The 24,063-nt window shown below is 38.9% G+C and overlaps 1 protein-coding gene across 1 annotated transcript in view; it reads left to right on the top strand.

The window, feature by feature from the left end:
• LOC306850208 (spermatogenesis-associated protein 17-like) overlaps positions 1-24,063 on the top strand; it is a 39,472-nt gene that overhangs the window by 5,333 nt on the left and 10,076 nt on the right. The window contains exons 5-9 of the mRNA XM_079385715.1: positions 4,739-4,842; positions 8,465-8,588; positions 10,974-11,159; positions 13,806-13,954; positions 19,334-19,469. Coding sequence (XP_079241841.1) covers positions 4,739-4,842; positions 8,465-8,588; positions 10,974-11,159; positions 13,806-13,954; positions 19,334-19,469 — 699 coding nt within the window. The remainder of the gene's footprint in view (positions 1-4,738; positions 4,843-8,464; positions 8,589-10,973; positions 11,160-13,805; positions 13,955-19,333; positions 19,470-24,063) is intronic.

Genomic DNA, 24,063 nt, shown 5'->3' with positions numbered 1-24,063 from the left:
GGAACCAAAACTCCATCGGTGACAGAATGGAGAAAAAAACCTTGGGAGAAACCAGGCTCAGTTGGGGGACCAGTTCTCCTCTGGCCAAACGAACCAGCAGTTCAATTCCAACTGCAGCAAAGTCAGATCGTAAGGGCTCAACTGGTTCCAGTGGTCTTTTCAGATGGCTGTCTAAGTGGCGGGGTCCTCACTGGGGATCTGTCTCTGGCGCTCATCTCGGTGTCCTGGTCTCCGCTGACGTTCAGGGCTGTAGAGATTGTCTCTGGGTGCTGATCCACCATCTGATCTGGATACGGACTGGATCTGGTGACTGCAGTGACCATCTGGGCTGGATACGGACCGGAACGGGTGGCTACGGTAACTGGGTACATGTCCCTGACGTAATCGACCAGGAAGCATAAAAGCACGTGCGGTGGAACCGGCATCAGCTTTTTGTCATTCAGCAACCGCTACTCTGTGTGTGTGTGTCTGTCGATCTGTGTTGTGAGTCTTATTTAGTGTTGTTTGTCCCTACACAATCACTTGAAATAAGCTCCACAATGTGTGCAAGCTCTTGGACGAGAGCAGATCGCATTACAGGCTGTATGTTCCTGCCTGCAAACGTTACATCACTACTGGGGACACACACAGTCTGTGTGTGGTCTGCTTGAGAGCAGAGCACGCAGAGTCAGTTCTCGAGGCAGCTGACTGCCCGATTTGTGAGCGTTTGTCACTGCGACTGCTTGCTTTCGGAAGGCTCTCTTTGAGGAGTGAGCTTTCACTAGCGTTCCTCGCGGTGCCGGTCCCGCTTCTGGCAAAGAAAAAGAAAAAAAGGCGGAGCAGCGGCTGCGCTCGTGGGAATCGCACATGGATCAGGTGGAGGGAATGAAGACGGGCGAGCCCCTATCTTCTTCCTTTCCCATCAGATCCAGCGCCCGCTCTCTGGGATCGGAAGCCCGCCCCACGGTTCTTCCCCCCAGAGAAAGGGCTAGACGCTCCGCGTGTCTTCTTCCGAGGAGGTGGACGTGAAGGACGTCGATGAGCTTTGTAAAGCTGCAGTGTTTGCACAAGCATATTATGAATGACGACATCATTATATTCGCGCCGTCAGCTCTAAGTAATGGGGCTGATTGTGCTTCTCCCCGCCGTACGATCAGCGGTGCCGCTGCTGAGCCTGGTCTTCCTAGAAATGATGCGGGTCTGAGGACCATCATTTCAATAGGAGGCTTCTGCTGAGGCAGTCCTGATGCTATGGCCCACGACTTATGAGGGCAGGCCCCTCTGGGGAAGAGCGGATTACACCGCATTACACGGTGTCCGTCTCTCCTCAGTGCCTTCAGGAGATCAGTCTGCCAACCCTGCCAGAGTTCCAGGGCGCAGCTGGCTCCAGAGAGCGCTTCTCTCAGTCACTTCTGCCCGGAAACATAGCAGAGCTGAGAAGCTCGCCACCCCTGCGGGGGTCTCTAGAGCTCCTGGTTCGGCCGTCTCCTGCCAGTACCTCCACTTCAGGGCACCGAGCTAGCAGCTTTGAGTACATCAGAGGCCAGTCTCGAGAGACTGGTTCCCTTAGTAGACCATCTGGCAGCGTGTAAACTACTGCCAATGTGTCTCAGCGGGTCCTGCGTACTGTAGAGAAAGGCTATCGTATTTATTTCGGCACTCCGCCGCTGCCTTTCAATGGGGTGATTCCCACGTTGGTGGGCCCCGAGCAGGCTCTGGTCATGGAACAGGAAATAGACACTCTCTTGAGGAAGGAGGCCATCGAGGTGGTCCCTCCTCACGAAAGAGAGTCCGGGTTCTACAGCCGGTACTTCATAGTTCCCAAGAAGGATGGAGGGTTGCGTCCCATTTTAGATCTGCATCAGTTGAACCGCTCAGTCAGCAGACTGAAGTTCAAGATGCTCAAAACTCAAACAGGTAAGTATCTCAGATCAAGTCCGAGGACTGGTTTGCCACGATCGATCTAAAGGACGCACACTTCCACGCCTCCATCCTTCCCACTATCAGGAAGTCCCTGAGGTTTGCTTTTGGGGGCAAAGCTTACCAATATCAGGTTCTTCCCTTTGGTCTTGAAACTCTCACCCCGCACTTTTACATCAACGATTGGTTGATTCTAGCTCAATCGGAGCAGCTGGCGATTCGACATCGAGATGACGTTCTCGTGCACTTGAAAGAGACTGAACGCCAAGAAAAGTGTGCTTTCTCCAGTACAGAGAACCACTTATCTAGGCGTGGGATCCGACCACGATGCAGGCACGCATGTCCCCTGCTCGGTTTGAGTCGATCCTCACGTCAGTCAAGAGAGTGAGAGAAGGCCAGTCACTCACTGTCAAGCAGTTTCAAAAACTGCTGGGTCTGATTGCAGCTGCGTCCAACGTGATAACTATTGGCCTGCTGTACATGAGACCCCTACAGTGGTGGCTCAGAACAAAGGGGAAACCCACTTCGCATTCAAGGTCACGCGACGATGCCTACGTGCCTTAGACATGTGGAGACATTCTTGGTTCTCGTCTCAGGGCCCGGTGCTGGGAGCTCCTGGTCGCCGCATAATGCTAGCGACGGACGCATCCCTCACTGGTTGGGGAGCGGTCATGAGTGACCACCCTGCCCGCGGTCTGTGGAGTGGTCGTCTGGAGATGCTGGGCACATCAACTGCCTGGAGATGCTGGACGTGCTTCGAGGAGATATCCTGTCGAGGCAGGGGCCGAGGCCCGGGGTCATCCAGCTCCACTGGGACTGGATGCTATGGTATAGACTTGGCCGAGGCTTCGTCTGTACACCTTTCCCCTGATCGCTCTGCTCCCGGGAGTTCTGGCGAGAGTGCGCCGGGACGAGGTTAGTTTACTACTGGTAGCACTGTTCTGGCCGGGCCGAGTATGATTCTTGAACCTGATTTCTCTCCTCGACGGCTCTCCATGGGAGATTCCTGTCAGGAGAGATCTCCTCTCACAGGTGGGGGGTCTATTGTCCACCCTCGCCCGGAGCTGTGGAAGCTGTGGGTGTGGTCTCTGAGGAGGCACAGCTCATAGCTTCCGGTCTCTCAACCGAGGTTGCTGAGACCATCCTCCAATCCAGAGCTCCCTCTACGAGGGAACTTGTCACTTCATGGTGCGGAGACCGCCACCTCGACCCAGTTAACTGCCGATTGGTACAGTGCTGGAGTTCCTGCAGGCCCTTTTCTCTGCAGGGGTAACCCACTCCACCCTGAAGGTTTACGTGGCAGCTTTATCGGCCTACCGCGCCCTTGTCGGTGGCCTCTTAATGGGTAGGCACCCCCTAGTACATGTTTCCTGGGGCCTCCGGCCAGAGAGCTTATGCTATGTGGTGGATCAGGATGCTATTCCATAGCCTCGAGTCCTCTGCTGTCCCCCTTCTTGGGGATCAAGACTCACTTCTGTTGGCCTTTGGGACGCAGGCCCGACCACTTTAGCCACTCGTGGCCCTTTTTCTCTCACCCTCGCTGTGCTCCTGAGGGATACACACAGGGCAGGTACTTGGAAGTCTGGTGGCGTAGGCATCTCGTTCCCCTAGCGTTTTCGATGCAGCTCGAGTTCCTGGAAGGGAACGTCTCAGGTTACGTATGTAACCCTGGTTCCCTGAAGTGATGCTGCATCTCTAGGCCATATTTCCAGCATCCCTGCCGGCGGTTGCTTCATTCCTAGAAGCTGATGCCGGTTCCACCGCACGTGCTTTTATGCTTCCTGGTCGATTACGTCACCCGCCCGTGACGTCTCGCCCTTCCATTGGACAGATTACACATGTATTCAGAGCGCGGTCACGCTGAAGGCGTTCCCCTAACGTTTTCGATGCAGCGTCTCGTTCCCTTCAGGGAACCAGGGTTACATACGTAACCGGAGACGTTTGCTAATGAATGTCACTTTATACAACTGTGGTGATATGTTTGCATACACCTTGCAGAATTTACAATTATGATCCCATAAATAATGGAATTATGATCCCGCTTATTTTATTAAAATTACCACGTATCGCAGATTAGACAGACAGACAGACAGTTAGATATCTTGTATTGAATTGATTGCCCTTAAATAAAAAAAGTCTGTAGTTTGCATCTAATCAGCTGCAAAACAAGGTCATTGCTCCTCCTCCTAACCCTTGTCCATTAAAGCTGAAAACAACAGACATTGAAGCTTCAGCATTGCACTTCTTTTTAGCCATTTCCTTTATTCTATAAAGTGTTTATCATGCTCTTTACCGAAAGCCAATGTGTTAGCCTTTTAATAGAAATCAGTGTTTACAAGCGAGGCCCGATTTGTATTAGATCTAATTGAGCAATATGCATCATTGATTTTACTAGTCTAAGAGGTCACAAACAACTCAGAAACCAAGCCTGCAATTACTTTATTTAAAATTATCTATTGACTACTGATCAATGACAATTCTTGTTTTGTTTAGATTTTGCCTTATTATTTTTTTTTCACCTACTATTGTTTTAAGTACCTAATTAGCCTGAAGGACATCTGTCCTTTTTGTTTTGGGTCCTCAGAGGTGCTGTCATGGTGGCACTAACTATCACTCTCATTCTTCATGGACTGCAAGCTTTAAAGTGACAGGGGCTTCTTTAATTTGCTCTGACTTTGATTTGTCTTTTGCGAATTTAACTTCTAAATACTTTTTACAATCCTAAATAAAAATCAATTTCATACTCTTTATCTGCCATACAGTGAAATAATAAAGGAAATAATAAATAATAATAATCAGGTATATGTAATCATAATCAAAAATTACATTTCTTTTGCAGATACAGCAGAGATGGCGGGGCTATTATGTAAGGAAGTATGTACACAATTATTATGCACGCAAGAGATATTTGGAGGGATTGACAAGGAAGAATGATCACATCAGGTGAAAAAAATACATTTTTATACATATACAGCTCCAAATAAAGTAGTACATAATATTACATTAGACTAATGTTCACAGATGACCATTGTTGGAAATTCTTGCAAAGACAAAGGAATGTCATGCCTTTAACTGCATGTTTGAGACATATATATTAGCAGCATGTCATGCATAAATTGCCTCTGGTTACTTGAAAATGAACTTTATGAAATTCAAAATTAGCCTCTGATTTGCGTGTGCCCCCACATTTATAAAAAAAAAAAAAAAAAACAGTTCCTGCTTCAGGGGCTGAAGGAAGATGCCATCTTTTACTTTTGATAAAAACGAAGTCACTTTTTTTTAATGTGACCAATATATTTTGTGGGAAAATATCTTAAGGGTCTAGCTAAAATTAAATGTAAATCTGTTAAGTGCTCCTTGGATCATTGACTCCCAACACCCCACCCCCTCCCTCCATCTCCCTGCTCCAGCCTCTCTTTAAGTGGGAATGTTCTCTTTTAATGGGGTTTCTCACCTATGAATCATGTTAACACATTGCATATCTCTATAAAAACACTGGGCCATCAAGTACTGCACTGTGTCTTATACTGTATATTGTAAGCTTTTTTTTTCTTTTCTATTTCCTGTTTTGTGAGAGGCCAATGTAAGTACAATTTACATTTTAATTATTTACTTATTGGCTCATTTGATTATCTCAGAATTGGTCAAATATTGTCTGATCAATCTGCCTGGTCAGTATTAAACAGTTATTTGTGGGAATAGAAACTCTTGTCCAGTGATTGTTGTTTTACAAACAACGTCCCATTTTTTTGTTCGCCTGTCCTTCTCTCTCTGTCTGCTAGTGCATTAAATAGTTGTTTATGTAACGCTTGTGAGGTCATGATGAATCAGTCAAAGATGCGAAGTGAAAGATCACTGCGCTGATTCTGACAATCTGTTCCACGTTGGGCTCAGGATCACCCACTGATTTATTAGTCACCCCTCAAAGGTCTCCTTGCCAGGATTTTAATCCGTACAGCTCCGGCTCCTGAATAAATTATTCAAAATTTTCCTAATGGTTCCCATTTAGCACAAGCAGACCAGCCCGGCATGCCAATGATAGGAGGCCAGCGACTGCCCGTGTCAGGGCGGCCCCTCTCTCTCATTCTCTCTCCCTGCCAGCAGTGAAGGAACCCCCCTCCTTGTTCAAAACGATCTGTGTCGTTTCATTAGCTCTAGACTGACGACAAGGCCCACTATGTTCCAGTGTCCATCTTCATTCAGTTGTCCTTCTCTGCATACCTTAATGAAGTCAAGACCTGGGTTCACCGCAGCAATTCCACAGCAAGAGTTTGTGCAATGTAACAATTTATCACTTGTCAAGAAGACACTTAAAGTTCCAGCACTTAATAAGGGCTTCCTCTGGGCTTGAGTAATTAGAACTGAGCGGGTTGCATATTTACTAAATGTGGAGTGTCATTGCCACCATGGCCTATTGCCTGCATGAATTATTTCTCTATCTATAATAAACAGCTGGGTAATTATTACTGCCATAATCAGATAAATTTCTCTCTGTAATGTTTGAGCATGGCAAATCTTTAACTCTTTGGAAGCACAGAGGGAATTTATGGACTCCCATTGCTCAGGCTACTTTTTCTGCTCTTGTGTCCCTTTCAAGGACATCTGTGAAACTCACTCCTTAACTGCAGGCCTTATTAATTTTTTTCTTTATAAACATTTCATAGTATTTAGGGCAGGTCTTTTATCAAAGCAAGACTCCAAAATACACAGGCTGCGGTATGCATATGCTTAATCACACAAATTACTGCATTCATTACAGAGAAGTATATTAAATCCCATTTTATGGGCAAATTGATCTTAATGTTTACTACCTTTAAGCATTTAAATTCTGCTAATTAATCATTTTGTTTATTTCAAAAATTCTCTTAACAGCTTTTGTTGGTCTTTACGATTTTGATTTTATTAAATTACAGCAAACAGAAATTTGGGGATTTATGGATAATACTGAAATTCCATTATGACAAATGTAAAAAAAACACTCTGTTAATTATACTTCATGTGCAACACTGCCTGATTTCTTTATTTCTTTATTTTCCTCCAGTGTGCCATTATTTGTGTTATTTTAATTTCACTTAGATACTATTAGCATTAGCATATATATTTTTTAAATTATTTATTTATTTTATTATTATTTATTTTATTTTTATTTAGCATTTTCTGTTTTAACTTTAATTTTAGTTAATGTTTTTTTTTTTATTATTAGTTTTGGCTTTTTTCCAAAATATTTCTATTTTGTCTATATTTTATGTTTTATAGTTTTTATACTAGTATTTATTTTTATTTTAGTTAATCAAGTTGAACTAAAAAGTGATAAATTGCCTTGGTAACTAACTGCAATTAAACAGTTGAGTATTAAAAAACTTTATTTCAGTTAACGGTTATTTAATTTCTAGTAAAAGTAATGCTTTTTATGGTTTTAGTTTTAATTAATAATAATAACTCTGTGTTGTTCATATATCAAACAAAATATTGTATATCAAACAATATATTTATTAATATAAAAATATAAATATATGTACACACAATGCTGTCATATTTTTTACATATTTAATGTACTGTTGATAATGAATATCTTTCTACATATGATTACTATTATTAATAAATATGTGGGTATGTGGCATGTTGCAAAAAGTAACTAACAAGCTAGACTGAAGTCTACTGTAAACGGCTTGTTTTTTGACTGAAAGCCACATGCCTCGCTATTGATAGGTAAGGGTGATTAGCACCTGGTGGATTCCACAGTAAGTGGATGCAATTCAGTGGGCGCAGGGTGCTTATAGCTGTGTGTTGTTTAAGGACACACAAAGGTCATCGGTGTTAGCTGCTCCCATGTCTCCCTACTGGCCCATCAACACTAATGAGGTTTATGTGTTACCCCAGCCTTCTCTTAGACACAGATCGAGATCCCCTTCCACGGTTACAAATCTATTTGGCTTTTGTCCACTACAGTGCAATTAATAATAAGCGGAGGATATAGGTTAGCAGAGGTCACACAGACAGCGTGATGCCACACAAAAGAAGCCGAGGCTGGTCAGATAGCATTGCAAACATTGCAACCTCAGACCACAACAGAAAACATGCTCACAGCCCAGACTACTCTGCATACTTGTTTTATTTTGTGATTTACTTTTACGGAGAGAGAAAAATGCATCATAGGAAAAGCGAGGTGATTTTTAAAGGTCAGTGTACAGAGCAAAATAACTATGTAACAGAAAGTATTTTGTGCATTTTATGTTCATTATTGTTTTCTTTTCTTTTATGCTTACTCTAGCACAGGCATAAATGTAGTGGTAGAAAATATAAACTGATGTTCAATTATGTTTATACAGTATGTATTATCATATAAATAACAAAAATACAGTTTTGCACACGTCTGTCATGTATTAGTATGAATTAATCATAAGAATTCAGATTGTCGTACTATTATTATGTCAGCCATGCTGTTCTCTTGAACAGCCCACAAGAGTATTGAACATCGTCTGATGTCTTGGGACTGAGACAAGAGTTTACAGAAGAGTAAGTTGGAAAAACTGTAGGTTTATGTGTACTGTTCTCTGCTTCCCAGGAGAGACCTGGAGGAATTTTCAGAGCTCCAGAGGAGAGAGAGAGAAAGGATCAATCTAGAAAAAGAGGAAAAAGAGAAAAACATCCAGGCTCAGAGACTCCACTTCCTGCTGAGCACTAAACAGGTCAGTGGCGAATCAATGAGACGCACATGATGTACGTACATCCGGCATACATATATGTGCATTTATCTCAGGTCACGATTGAAAAGAAACTGTGTCGGTATGGAGTATGAAGACCTGCGTTTATTCTTACAGCAGGGCTCCTAACTGCTGCAATCATCTGCTGATATATATATTCTTTTCAGAAATCCCTCTGGCTATAATGTGTCTTGATAATTATGATGAAGTGCTCTGGCCATTGTTGATTCAGCAGCAGTGCGGGGTGAGCAGATATTTCATTTTGTGGCCTCTCCTTCATGCTTTTATGGTCATCACAGCCTCCTGTGGCCACACCGCTCATGCCCATGTTCCTGCTCTGGTCACTGGACGCTTAGTGCCAGCCACACCACGAACAGGGCAAGAGGACATTACTACCAGCTGCCTGCAGTCTGAGGAAAGAAACCAAGAAATAATACACATCAGCTAATGGCTAATGGACAACAGATGCGAGGGACCACATGCTAGTTAAAAGATGCTTTAGAGGGAGATAAGGATAAAAAGAGGGGTGTGTGGGATGGGGATGCTGGGATTGACTAGTTTACTAGTCATCAGATTTTTTTCTTCTTCTTTTTTAGTTACTGTGTACCTTACATTTTGTTTTTATTCCCTTTTTGTCCCATTGAAATTATTTAGAAAAAAATATATATTTTATAAATTAAATTTATTATTTTTATAAAAATATACAATTATTATAAAATATATTTTGAAAAATCTGATTACTGGAAGTATTTCTATGCTGACAAAAGTATTTTGTAAATATAATTCATATAACACCAGGGTATTCAACAAGAGAAAAGGACCGTGGACCACAAGAAAAACATTTATAATGGAAATAATCTATTTGAAATAAACTAATGATCAGATAATCATTTTAGAATTGAATATGTGTTAAAACAATGTTTTAAATGATTATGATTAGTAAGAAATGGTTACTTAGATATTATCGTTTAAATTTCAGGGTTGGTAACATTTTTAAATGTTTACAAAGTCTCATGCTCACCAAGGCTGCATTTAATTTAAACAAAACAGTAATATTGTAAACTAACCGTTTTCTGTTTTACATATATTTTATTTATATAAAACTACATTTTAAAATGTAATTTATTCCTGTCATAGCAAAGCTGAATTTTCAGCAGCCATAACTCCAGTCTTCACTGTCACATGATCCTTAAAACACCATTTTCATATGCTGGTGCTTGGTGCTTAAAAAAACATTTATTAATATCGTCAATTTTGAATGCAGTTGTTCTGCTTAATATATTTGTGGAAACCGTGATCATTTTTTAATTCTTTAATAAATAGAAAGTTCAAAGGAACAGAATTTATTTTAAATATTTTTTTAACCATTTTTAAAAGTCTTAAATGTCAAAAATATTTCTGACCTCAAACTTGCACATTACTTATGACTGACAATACATCCAAAGGAGGACAATAATTTAAACTACAAGACTCAAACTCAGAGTTAAGTGCTTGTCAGTGCAGGAAAGGTTTAACTCTCTTCCGAGTTTTCTCACTCTCTCTCTCTTTCCCCCTCCCTGCTTTTCTCATTCTCACTCTCTCTGTCTCTACGCTGGGCAACTTATGTTCCCACAGTCTGACCTTGTCTCCGTGAAATGGATGGGTCTCCCATGGTTCATCGTTAACCAGAGAAAATTCCGCTGGACAAAAGTGGCTGCGCTGACATAGATGTAGTTCCTCGGTACGAGGGTCAACATCATTGCTCTTTTCCTGTAAGTCCGAGGCAAGTTGGGAGTTTGTGGTGTACCCCCCACCATGTGACACCCAAGGCAACACTATCCAAACGGGTGCAGGAGCATATTACCTGTAAAAGTTATTAGCATATATAGTAATAAAGCTTAAAAAGCTCCCGCTGCTAATTAAGCACATATGAGGAATCGTCTGATTAGAGACTAATTATTCTAGCTGTTATTCCTCAGGCCAAACCAAGAACCACCGAAGTGCTATGGTAAGATCAGACAGCTCATTGTTAGCTAGCAGACATTTACGCCAGCAGACATGACACATGCCAGAGTGATGGATGTGTGTCCATTCAGGGGAGGTGACAAGTATAATTGTTTTGCTGTGGTCGACCGAATAAAGTGGGTTCCTTTTCCTGAAAGCTAAATGTGTTTTGCTGTAGGCTTTGCATGGATACCTATGATGAGAGGTACAATGGAAGCTGTTGCCAGTCCATTGCTAGCAAATGAGCTATTAAAGAGGGCATGAGGATGTGTTTGGAGGTTTGCTCTGCAAGGTTTAAGGGCAGTCTTTTAGAGAAACAGACTTTCTCTTCATTATGCCAACAGAAGCATAACATTGTGGATTGTTGTGTTTGTGTGCTTATCTTAGTGCCCAGGTGTTTTCAATTCACCGTTCAGAGCAGAACCTGATGAGATGGAGCAGAGACTGAGAAAAGTCAAGCCGCTTCTAGTGCGATCGGCTCCTAAAGAGAGAAAGACCCCTAATATAACCCCTGATCTCTTTAACCTGATGCCAAACCGGGAGCGTCTACCACCCATTCACAAAAAGCCACAGGTGAGACATTGCCCTTAAAGGAATAGTTAATGCAAAAAAGACAATTAAATTGTCTTCATTTACTGATCCCGATCTTGTTTAAAAAAATGTATAACGCTCTTTCTTTAGTGGAGCACAAGAGTACTTTCAAGCATCAAAAGAGATGAAAAATCATCAAAAAAAGCTATCACTATGGCTTGTGTACTTTATTTCAAGACTTCTAAAGTCATACAATAAAATTGTTGTTATTCGTTGAAAATCTTGATCTCTTCAATGTATTAGTTGATCCAGTTTACAAAACAGTTCTGAATGATCTGTTCATGAATCAGACTTAAAGTGCCCCTATTATGGGTAATGGAAGGTGCATATTTTGGTTTTGGGAGTCCCCAACAACAGGTTGACATGCATGCAATGTCAAAATACACTTCCATTGTCTTATAATAGACTATGCATTTTATTTTTAACTTACTTGCTCAACGACTCCCAAACGATTCATTTTTCCAAACTGCTAATCTGCGGTGATTGGTCCGACTGGTCTCATTTTCATTTCATCATGCCTGTAATGCCTGATAAAGCAGCGTTTGTGAGCGCAGTGCTGCTTTGTGTACAGCGTTACCGGGAAACCGCTATTTTTGCCACTCTAAAAGCAGCACCTAATGGCAAAGAATGAATTTGCATTTTCATTCAGACCAACTCGAAAAGACCAACAAGTGGGCAGGCAATATGCTAATGTTTCATGTTGACGTCAGCATGACACAGCCTGAAAGCTGACGTTGAAGTTGTTATAGGAACATTTATTTGTCTTTTAGCTAACTCACACTAAAATCTTCATTTATATTCATAACAAATTTCTCACCACCCCTTACTGGGATATTTTATCAACTCAAAGCATTTGTTGACGTCCCTCTAGACTCTACCAATGAAATGGCCTCAAAAAGATGACAGAGTGTGGTGACAATTAATAAAAGAGATCTTGCGATAACCATGATTAAAGCCAGGATTTATTGCCACCATGAGATCATTTTGAGAAACTTGCAGTAAAAATGGAATAATATCATTAAACGTGTCTCCCTTCTCGCCTGGATACCACCAAAGCATTTGGACAGCCAGATAACTGGTGATAAGCACGCCTGTCAACCCAAGCCCCTTTATTCCATGGATCCCATTAAGGGACTCTCAGCAAGGGAATACCGCAACATGTAAAGGTGCTCCGATAAAGAATATCTTTAAGTACTTCCAAATCTAGCATGTCATCTTGTCCAGCTGTGAGGGAGATTTGATGATATGTATTTGCCATTTGTGTTATTTACGGTCCATGACTTTTATGGTAACTGGTTCTTATTATTGGTTTCTATTAATGTAAAACATAAGTGAGCAGAAATGAAGCGTGAGTCATTTCTTTTTATTAGAGCCCGAGCTCTTCTCCCTGGGCTGGCTTTTCACTCCAGCTGGGCCCAGTTAGTGGGAATTCATAAAAAAAAACTGCCACATCTTTCACACAATGTGCAATAGATGAAGATGCATTATTTATCTACATTTTGCCCTTACAAAGACCCCAGAATAAGCACCCACCCTCTTTCTCTCTCCTCCCCTTCCCTCATGCCATCTCTCTCTCTCTCCCAATTATTTGTGGTCTGAGGTGGAGCATCTCTCCCTGTGTGATAAGCATCTGCGCGTGATAGATTGATTATGTGTATTGTTAGGGGAAGTAAGGGGATTGGTCAGTGCCAGGTGCTGATCTGGTCTTGATAGTATCAAGGGCAGAGAATGTTGCACCAGCATGAATTAAAAACAGCAATGTTTGAAGGTCACATTTAAACTAAGACTAACCAAAACAATAAGTTATGCATGTGTAGCCGTGCCGCAAGTGTATTTGCGCCAGTTCAAAAGGAAAACTTTCTATTTGGGCAACTAAACACATATGAAAGCTTGTGTGTCAACATGTTGGATATTTATGTTCAAAATAACTGAGGCCTGTGGTACAGTACCATGGTATCTGTCTAAAAGGAATGGTATAACATGGTAATGCCATTCATTTTGGACAAGTACCATGGTATTGTTTGATTACCACAATCATATGCCAAGGTATTACAAGGTAAATGTAATGTGATGTTAAGCGATTGAGAACATTAAGATCAATCAGTTATTATAAAATCTGTTATTATTGTGGAATATATGCATTTATTTGCACCAGTTTTTGTATTTGATGTTAATTGAATTTCACAAATAACAGCTTGAGATTTTTTTTTTTGCAAATGAGTTTAATGATTGATTCGAATTAAGTGTTTGACATTAATAAACAGCACACAAAAATGCCCTCATAAGAGTAAAAATGTCCCTGAAAATAAATTACAGAGGGAAAATTTAAAATATTGTCTCAAATAAAAAATTATTATTGACACGGCTATTCTATATTGGCATGTAGATTTGATAGTGAATTTTGATAGTGAATTCTAGTGCATTTACTTGAAGTCTCTACCCTGCCTCTTCAGGGCCTTCACTATTTGGTCAAGGTATCATTATCAGCACTGGTCAGGTGTGTTAATGTCTTAGATGAAAAGACTGGGGCTTTCTAGGGTCCAGCTGGCCGTCCACAGGGGCCTCATCAATAACAAGGCAGGCGGGTCTGGGCAATAAAACATTTACCTTATCCCCCGTACCTGTCAGGGGCCCTTTCGCCCAGCTCTGGAGGTGCAGCAGCAGCGGCATCGGCCCCTGGAGCCAAGCCTGCGCATGGCCACATCCATCACTGCCCTGGAGGAGGCCAGAGAGGAGCTCAAACGGCAGGAGTGGAGGACTCGTGTCATCGACCAGACGTAAGTTACACACACAAGTGCTTGCATGTACACATCCCTGCACTAGAGATTGTGTGAAATGCATGTATGTATTGATTTGGAGCTGAATATAATCAATGGAACATATTCTGTAGCAGTACTTAATAATAAAGTGTAAATTCACTGTACAAGATCTCAATATGATCCAAAAAAGGATCTGGACACGTATGTTATAGCATTCATATATTTCTAAATGGGAATTAAAGGGAAAAATTAAAATTCAATCATCATTTACTCACCCTCGTGACATAAATTCTGGATGTCTTTATTTTTTCTTCTGCAGAACACAAAATATATATATATATTTTTTTTTTTACAATGAAAGTCAGTGGTGTCCTAAACAACACCGACTTTCATTATATGAATAAAAACTGTTGAAACATTCACAACAACAAACATGTTATCATGTTTTGTGTTCCGCAGAAAAAGTCATACAGGTTTGGAACAACATGAAGGTGAGTAAATAATGACAGAATTTTCATTGATTCATGAACTGTGCCTTTAAGGCAAATTTAAAAATATATGAATGGCACTGGATAAGTGTCCAAATACTTTCTGGAGCCACTACATCTTATCTGTACAGTACATTTACACTGCATTATCAAGAAGGCTTAGTGTTCATTTAAATGTTTGGTGAAATTAACTGTCCAAATACATTTTGAGGCTACTAAAGATGTTATGTGAATGTAGAATTATGTTTTGAAGCATAATAGTGTAAGTTGTTGAGTGCTTGGTCTCTATATCAGGACTCGACATTAACGCTTGTCCGGTGAATGTTTTGAATGTTATGAAAAGTGAATGTTTTGGACGGGCAAGTGAAAGAGACATTTACTTGCCCAATCGTACTTAAAAAAGTCAATACCAAAAACAATAATAACTGCCTTTATTTATGATTTAGCCTTTGTTATAGGGGTGTGCGATATATATCGTTTGCGATCATTTCGTAATTGTTGTTTTAACAAGTGTATTGTATTGCAAGAATCAAACAAAACACACATACAGAGTGCACGCGTAACATCGTCTAGGTTAGACTAGCTCACGTGCAAGAGCGTTCTTTCGCTGCATGATTCAGTATTACAACGCATGAAGAATGATCAGAAAATTCAAGATGGGAGCAGAAAATTTATATTTATATAATTTCATATAGTTTCACACGAAGATCGAGCGCCGTTTTTTTGCTCCAAAAACCATCATGATTACGAATGTGAATTTATAACAGTTCAATAAACAAGCGGTTAACATTAAGAGACTTACGTTATGACATCCTATTGCCTGTTTTTGCGCTATGTCAACAACAAAAATAATTCCAAACACAGCCACAGCACTGTTTCGCGTCTCTGAGCAACATGACGGTGTTTCGTTCCTTAATGAATCAACCATTTAAACGATTCGGTTCAGTCGCAATGACTCACTTATAAACAGCGACTTGATGCCGCCTACTGGTGGTTTTAATTTCACATTTACAGTATTTTTTAATTATTTAAAATATCAGTTTTCAACGTTTTATTTCAGATGCAGTTTCTGTGTTTCCTCTGCATTGCAAAGATGAATTTTGTTGATACTGATTTCATTAGTTTGGTAACAGCCCAAATGTCTTATTATACTAATTGTCTGATTAAATTGAACTCTAATTAAAAAATTAAAAATTTAAGTTTGAAAATTCATATATAAAAAAGAAGGACATATTAGCATTTTATTTTTAAGGTTAATATAAAATAATTGTATTTGTAATTAATACTCCCTTTTTATGTTAAAATATAACAGTATAATCACACTTTATTATTTTTTTCATTATTTTATTTAAAAAGAAAAATCTAACTAAATAAACTAAATTTGTTTTGTATAACCACAATAAATAATTATATTTATAACTCAATTATTTTTTTCTCTCCGGGCAAGTAACTTTTATACTCGGACAAGTAAATGACAAATTTACTTGTCCGAAAGACAACCACATGAGAATGCTTAATGTCAAGCCGGCTATATATATATATATGACATTGTCTAGATGCACATTAATCACACATCAAGAGAAGCCCCACAAAAGAACTTCTCAAAGTTCGGAGCAGATGGTAAAATCTCAAGTGGGGTTAGTTGCTAAATAAGTTAACAAACAACAGCAACTCTGGCCAAAAATACAGCTTTTTTGACTATTAATAGCCCTACACTGCGTTTCATTTCATCGTTGCAGAGACATTATTAGCTGTCTTCTCTGCTATATAATTATTGCAGGGGATTATCATATTAGCATTTTTCACAATGTTACTTGAACAGTGGCATCTCTGTTTTAAAACCCTTCCGTTTTATTTTAATTACCAGCTCAATGTGCAGTGTTTTTTAATCATGTTTAATTTTTTTTTTCTTCTTGCTCCAACTTTAAACAGTAAATTAGCTAACCCCATTAACACAGAATACCCCAAACAGGCTGTAATAGGAGAGGTGGTTACTGTGTAAATCGTATTATACATGTGGTGTCTGCAGGGCATGGCGAAGCATGATTAGAGTCTTTTTGATCCAGGATCCCACTATCGTTTCCTGCTAATTTTCTACGGAAAGTTTCAAAGAGCTACCAAAATGTTTCTATTCTCTTTTTTTTTTTTCACCACCAGCTTAATTTCAGTCCTAGTGATGTCTCCTCAGCCTCCGATGCAGAAAATGCTGGGATGGATTACCATTATTTAGAAAAACAAACAGCTCCATATTGCACTAAACTAGCTGGCTTATAGTTTGACAAGGAATAAGTACTTGGACTGTAAAGTGTATTGATTTTAAAAATATTTTAATTTTTTTAACATTGAGAACTACATTATAAAATATTTTGTCAGGTGCACTAGTAATGTGTTTCATATAATAAATACACTAAATAATTTTGTTTTATTAAAGTCAGAAATATTAGTTAATATTAGTGAATCAACCAGACTAAATTAGGTTGCACAGACAATTCAAATTAATGATTTATTTAAAATAAATTAGTAAATAAAATAAAAGTTTAATAATATCTAAGGAATTATTTATGTAAGCATATAAGCTTTCCTTTCATTTATCATTTTATTATTATTATTAATTAGTCTTTAATTCTGTTCCATTTAAAACCAATATTACCTAGCAGGTTGGCTTACAAATGTGCAAGGGGAAAACTGAATACTTGTATCTCTACATATTTCTCTTTTTCTCTCCCTCTGCCTCTTCTCTGTTCTTTCTCTCTAGTTCCTCAAACACTCCCCCTTTTCCTGTTTTGGTGGCCTCCTAGGGTGTTGTCACTGGGCATTGGTCTGCACTGCCAAAAGATCCCCTGCGAGAAGTCAAACTTTCCTTAATGGCTTTCAATGAATAAAAACTACCCTATTAAAATGCAATTCAGTGGCAATGAAAGCAGTAAGTGAAACAGCCGGCAAGCAGCAGAAGCGTTGTGTATTCTGGGACATTGGGGCCACATTAATTTTTGCTCTGTGATGTCCGTCCCATGTGCACATTAGCATGGGTTGCACTGTAATCTGTCTTGTAGGGAGGCTGGTGTCTCTAGTGGATAAGGATGTCTGTGGGAGATTGGGCCATTATTTAAAGGGCCAGCGCGGTGTTTGATGTCACCCCCTTTTTTGCCTTGCGCCATCAAAGCTTTAGGAAGCATTATTGCTTATGTGGTACTCATGTGACAGGAGAGGCCCTCTAATAAATAATGATCTTGTTCAGGATGGTTCTTTAAGAAAATGACTAAATAGAGTGTCAAACAAACTCCAGTTCTGCCAGAAAGTTTCACTTCAGTTGGCCCAGCCAGTATTATTATCTTTCCTAAACAGATGTTTCAGAAAGTATCAATGCAGAAATATGAGACAGAGTCTTTGATCTAACGATCCCATCTGTTTTTGTTTTATTTACTCTGAATATGTGCCAATTTTGCACCGTATTTGTGCAACTTTTGCTTTTCCAGGCGGAGCGATTATGGTTACATTTTCCATATTTGTCTGTTTTGATTTCATTAAAGAGGACAGGGCTTCACCTGTACTTCTGGTTTCATCATCAAAAAAGGGAACCGACACAACAAGCATTGGGAATATTTTTATTTTTATTTTGCAGATTGTGTTCACAGAAAGTGCCAAGGTTGTTGGTTGTTTGTTTGTTTTGTGGCAAGCCAAGCCAATGCCCAGCGGACATTTACCCAGCCTCGCGCAGACACCTCTTGTACCGCACTGGATAAATCTTCCTCCAGGCAAAGTGTCTTGGGTACAATTTACAAAATCAACCTCACTGTAATTAACATCTGGCATTTTTCCTAAGTAACCGCTATTTGCACTGAACGTGTGCCCAGCAAACACGCAGCATGTGCAGACACAACCACAAGACATCACAACGATTTGGGTTTGGAAATTATCTGGACTAGAATGAAAAGTGCCTGTGAGGGAGGGATGAGGCAACATGGTGATGTATAAGTAACATGTGCTGTGTTGTGAAAATAGCAGAGCGTTAGCTCTTAGCAGGCATGTTAGCCAAGACCAGAGGCCAGTAATTGGGCCGACACTGAGATTATGCTCTACATTTTTTATGCATTATGGCTAATAGAATTAATGTTGGAAATGTCAATTTGGCTATTTATACACTGTAAAAAAAATAGTTTTGCATAGTCGCATTAAATTTATCAAACATAACTAATATTACAAAAGATGGTAACACTTTAAAATAGGGACCAATTCTCACTATTAACTTTGCTTATTAGCATGAAGTTTATTAACATATTGGCTTTTTATTAGTACTTATAAAGCACATATTCTGCATGACCATATTCTACATCCCTAATCCTACCCAATACCTAAAACTAACAACTATTAATAAGCAGCAAATTAGGAGTTTATTGAGGTAAAAGTCATAGTTAATAGTTTGTTAATAGTGAGAATCGGACCTTAAAATAAAGTGTAACCCGAAAGATTTGTTCTTTTGAACTTTTTATTAATCAAAAAAATCCTGAAAGAAATGTGTCACAGTTTCCACATAAATATTAAACATCACAACCATTTTCAACTGTGATGATAAAAAGAAATGTTTCAAATCAGCAGCAAATCAGCATACTAGAATGATTTCTGGAAGATCGTGTGACACTGAAGACTGATATTAATTCAGCCTTGCCATCACAGGAAAAAATTATATTTTAAAATATAGTAAAATAGTTATTTGAAATTTAATATTTCACAATATTACTGATTTTACTGTATTTTTGCTCAAATAAATGCAGCCTTTGTGAGAACAAGAGATGTCTTTCAAACTAAAAATCTTGCTGACCCAAACTTCTGAACGTGTTTTTTCAATATTCATTGTATATTAGCTTATGAAGTATATCTTAATTCCTATTTCTGTTTTCTTTTCACACAGTTTTCTTCCATTTTCAAACACAAGCCGAAATAAGCAGTACAAGGGCATGATGCACACCTCCACCCCCTTTGAGCAGGTGGCATATGGGACCAAGCACTTCAGAGAGGAGCACAAGGAGTACCTCAAGGGGAAAAAGGTACACGTTTCGCTAGCATGCACATGCAGAACTGCCAAAACACATTCTGTGTGCTGGCATGATTCGGGAAGTGGGATATGGGATCTGTATTCTAAACCCACGCACCCCCACCAAAACAACCTCCATGTTGAGCGTCGCAAATTTGTCAAATTTGACAGCAATTTAATAAATACCCACAAGTAAATGAGGAGAAAAGGCTTTCTCCCCCCTCAAAGTCCTCACATTAGGTAATTGACTGTGTCTCTGCTGAAGGCCGTTCATGGATGAGAGTTCTTTATTAGCTCTTACCAGCAGGCACTACCCTCTGCATCCAGCGCAATTGCCCGGAAATACCTCCTCCGGAATGAAATAAATAAGAGAGCCCCTACTGCTGACACCGCTCATGTATGCTTGGTTGATACTAGATGTGGCAGCTCGTTCCGCTCTGCGTTTTAATTGTTATCTGTATGGCATAAAATTTTTGACTTTTTTTTTTTTTTTGAGAGGGAACAGAATTCATCAGGTCATTCCCTGAATATATCAGACACTCAAAGTTCTTGGTCTAGCTTCACCATATCTATGCCATTCCGTAATATGTCACAAGTTAAAAGACGCGGTGCGTGCTTCTCTCTGATTCTTTTGGAAAGTAGCCCAGTGTGTCTTGATTTATACTGTGCAGGGCTCACAAAATCGCTAGCCCGACGTCCCGGGGCTATTGTGTTTTCCAGTCAGGCTACCAAAATGTATCACTGCCCTGCCCGACGGGCTACCTTAAATACAGGGCTCCCACGCAGTGTTCCCTCTAAGCTGAGCACGAGCGTGGCAGCACAGAAGAAATAATGTGCCTCGCGCACACAAAAATTAGTTGGGAAGCCTTGATTGAATGCCTCCAGTAAAAGGGAAAGAATAGCAATGCTCGGGCAAACCGCTATAGAGCTGATGTCACGACAGAGTTAGAGCCGGTGAATGCGGTTTACAGGTTTCATAGAAAGAGAACGATGCACCAAATGAGTCGCTGTAGAAACTGAATACTTCAATGGTTGCGGTGCGCTCAACACGAGAGACAACACAAACGCAATGGCATGTGAGATAAAACATCCTCATGTATTAAAGAAGAGTGGCTTGATTAATTGCTGGAAATAACGGAGGATGGGCAAAGAACGTAACAAAACTCTGAAACATGTACAGTCACACACAAGAGTATTGTACAAACTGTACTTCATAACCATGTTTATACAGCTATAGAATAATTCACATGTTCATGTTTTTATATTTAATTTACAGATCTCAGCTTAAGTTTTGCTTCAGTTTGTATTCTTTTCTATTCTATTCTATCAGTTTAAATAGTTTGTTTTGATAATATATTATGTTAGGGCTATATTATAAACCTGATAAATAATTGACCTTGTTTTTGAGTCTTTGACTTTGAGTCTCTTGCTCATCAAGGCTGTATTCATTTCAAAAATACAGAAAAAAACAGTGATATAGTGAAATATTATTGCAATTTCTAATATTGGTTTCCTATTTTAATACCTATACTTTAAAATAGCATTTATTCCTGTGATCAAAGCTGAATTTTTAGCATCATTACTCCAGTCAATACTCCAGTCAATCCAGTAACACACAATCTCTATTTTGACTAAACACTGTTGTTTTTAACTTTTTCTTTTTTTTAAATATCACAGGTCCCAAAAAATACAGTATAAAAAAAATAAAAAAGCAGTACAACTGTTTCCAACATTGATCCAAACTTTTGAACTGCAGTAAAAATGTTTTCTCAGGTAGCCTAAAATGTACATCATTTAGTTACATCAAGGGTCAAATCAAATATAAATAGCACATTAAAGTTCAAATGTACACACCTTTTTGTGAGCGTGCTGTACAGGTCTGGTATAAAGAATGCTTTTGCTCAGGTGCCCGAAATGTCCGCCCGATAGAGAAAAGTTTTGCTCAGCAAGAAAAAAAATTAGAGGGAACATTGCTCCCACGGGTCCTTAAATTTGATACAACTAAATTGAAGAGTTTAAGGTTTTAAATACGTTAAATGGTATTAGAAATAATTTTTCAAATTGCCTTAAATAGATTTTTAAGAATTCTGCAGATACCTTGTAAGTAGTAAAATAAAACTCTTTCCTTGATATTTGTTGATATTTGTGTATTGAAAATGTTTTTGATTGACATTTATGGTCTTTATTTTATTTGGGCTAGTTAAATTAATTTCGGGCTAACAAAATCTGAAGAGTACCTGCCCGAAGGGCTACCAGAGATTTAGAAATTTTGCGAGCCCTGCTGTGAAGGTCTGAGGCTTGTGCTCACACCGTCTAACAGCAATGAAGACTATGATCAACATAATTGATGTGGCATAGGACACCATATTAAGGATTATCACTGATCCATAGCTAAACATGAGGCAAACCCTCAGCCTCAGGGGTGATTCCCTACCCAGAAGACCTTTACCACAGTATTACATACACTACTGTTCAAACTGTTCAGAAGTTTGGGGTCAATATGATTTTTTTGTATATATTAATAATGCAAGGATGCATAAAATTTATCAAAAGCTAAATGAAAGACATTTATAATGTTACAAAAGACTTCTATTCCATATAAATGCTGTACTTTTGATGTTGTTATTTCTATTCATCAAAGAATCCTGGTTAGAAAAAAAAAAGTATCATAGTTTCCAGAAAATTATTAAACAGCAGAACCATATTCAACACTGATAATAATAATAAATGTTTTTTGAACACCAAATCAGCATTTTAGAATGATTTATATGCATATTACAATGATTTCTTGTGACACTGAATACTGGAGTAAATACTGTCTACTGAAAATTCAGGTATAACTTACATTTTAAAATATATTAAAATTGAACACAGTAATTTAAAAAAATAATAATATGCCACAATATTCAAATAATCAAATAAATGCATCTTAATAATACAAGACTTTGTTTAAATACAAATAAATAAATAAATGTAATCTCACAGACCCCAAACTTGTGCTTGGTAAATGCATAATAAATATACATTCCTATTGTGAAATATAAAATCATATTGTGAAAGATTACATCAGTTCATAAATTGATACATATATTTACTGTGATTTTTATATATATATTTGTTTTCATATATTTACTGAGATATAAATTCACAATTACAGTACAAGAAATAAAGTCCTCATTACTTTTTTTTACACTTGAGGTTTCGTACGAACAGGCATGGAGCAGTAACCATCTACAGTTTTGTTCATGGCATTCTTGCGTTTGATCTGTTAGCACACGCCAGGCTCATTAACCCTTAGCAAAGCTGCCTCAGTGTCTGTAATTGATGCAGCTAGCTCATGCAAAGTACGCACAGCATTTCTGCTTTGAATGGATTATTCTTTCCCCTCAACACTATTTGGATGAGTTATCTGGAAGAACTCGCTCATTCTCTCCCACCTCATCATCAAGGAGCCCATCCATTCCTCTATCACTGTGGGGTGCAGGGTACGTTTTGCTTGTCTAATTATTTTGTTTGCTTATATATTTATTTACATCCTTCTCTGAAGAGTGCGACTGCAGAGCTGTTTTTGATTAATCAAAATGCATTAGACTTCTAAGAGAGTAATGTACTCCAAAAGATGCCCTCCATTTAACCCGGGTCACACAGAGACCCAGGCGCCAGAGGCACTGATGTTCCCGTGAGAATTACACGCTTTAAGATGCCGACACTCTCGATGGGTTTGATTCGGATATTGGATTTATGCAAACTGCAGTTAGAATATGTATCTCTGTCTTATAAAACAAAATACTGTACCGTTGTGTACCTTCATTACGAAGCTTTTTATGTTATGTATATAAATTTTTTTTACATTTTATTGAAGATCTATCTGAGGTAAATAGATACGTAAAGAATAATAAAAGCTAATAATAAAATAATTTTAAAAATAATAATAGATATGTAAAACATTTCTTATTTTAATATATTTGTCTATATGAAAATGCAATGTGGAAAATGCCTGAAAAAGGTATTTTGTGCTAGGTATGTTAGATACGTTATGTGAAAAGAAAACTTTTCACATCTCTAATTTCTCACAGGAAAAGCTTTGTCCCTTGATGACGATCCCAAGCTTTGAAATATAAATTGATTCTAAAGAGGAAATTAGATGGCACTTATTACACTGTCTAACTAGTAACCCAGTGTCATTTGTCTGTGGTTTGATAAATGTTCCACGTTTGCCTACCTTTGACAGTTACCAATGAGAAATACGTTGCACGCAATCCTTTTTTTTTTAATAAATCTCCTAAGCCCCTCACTTTTTTCCTTCGCATTGACTCACATGAAGATAATGATGGATATGGTAATTTCCAAGTGCATCTCTGATTTAATTACACCCATTCTCTTTTTCCTTTCTTCTCTGTTCATTTGTTCATCCCACCCCTCATAGGACCCACACCTTGAGATGTGTTATTTCCCAGATTAACATGTCTTAACCTGAAAGCAGTGCTTGGTGATTTATCTCAATTGTGGAGATAAAAGGAAGTGATGCAGGAAGGATTACAGAGGCTTCAGACATGCTCAGATACATAACTAATGAACTTTGCCTCTGATATTTGAATCTAGGTCCT

The sequence above is a fragment of the Barbus barbus genome (genome assembly GCF_936440315.1).
Source record: "Barbus barbus genome assembly, chromosome: 30".
Classification (NCBI taxonomy): Eukaryota; Metazoa; Chordata; class Actinopteri; order Cypriniformes; family Cyprinidae; genus Barbus; species Barbus barbus.
This window is presented reverse-complemented; position numbering and strand designations above follow the sequence as displayed.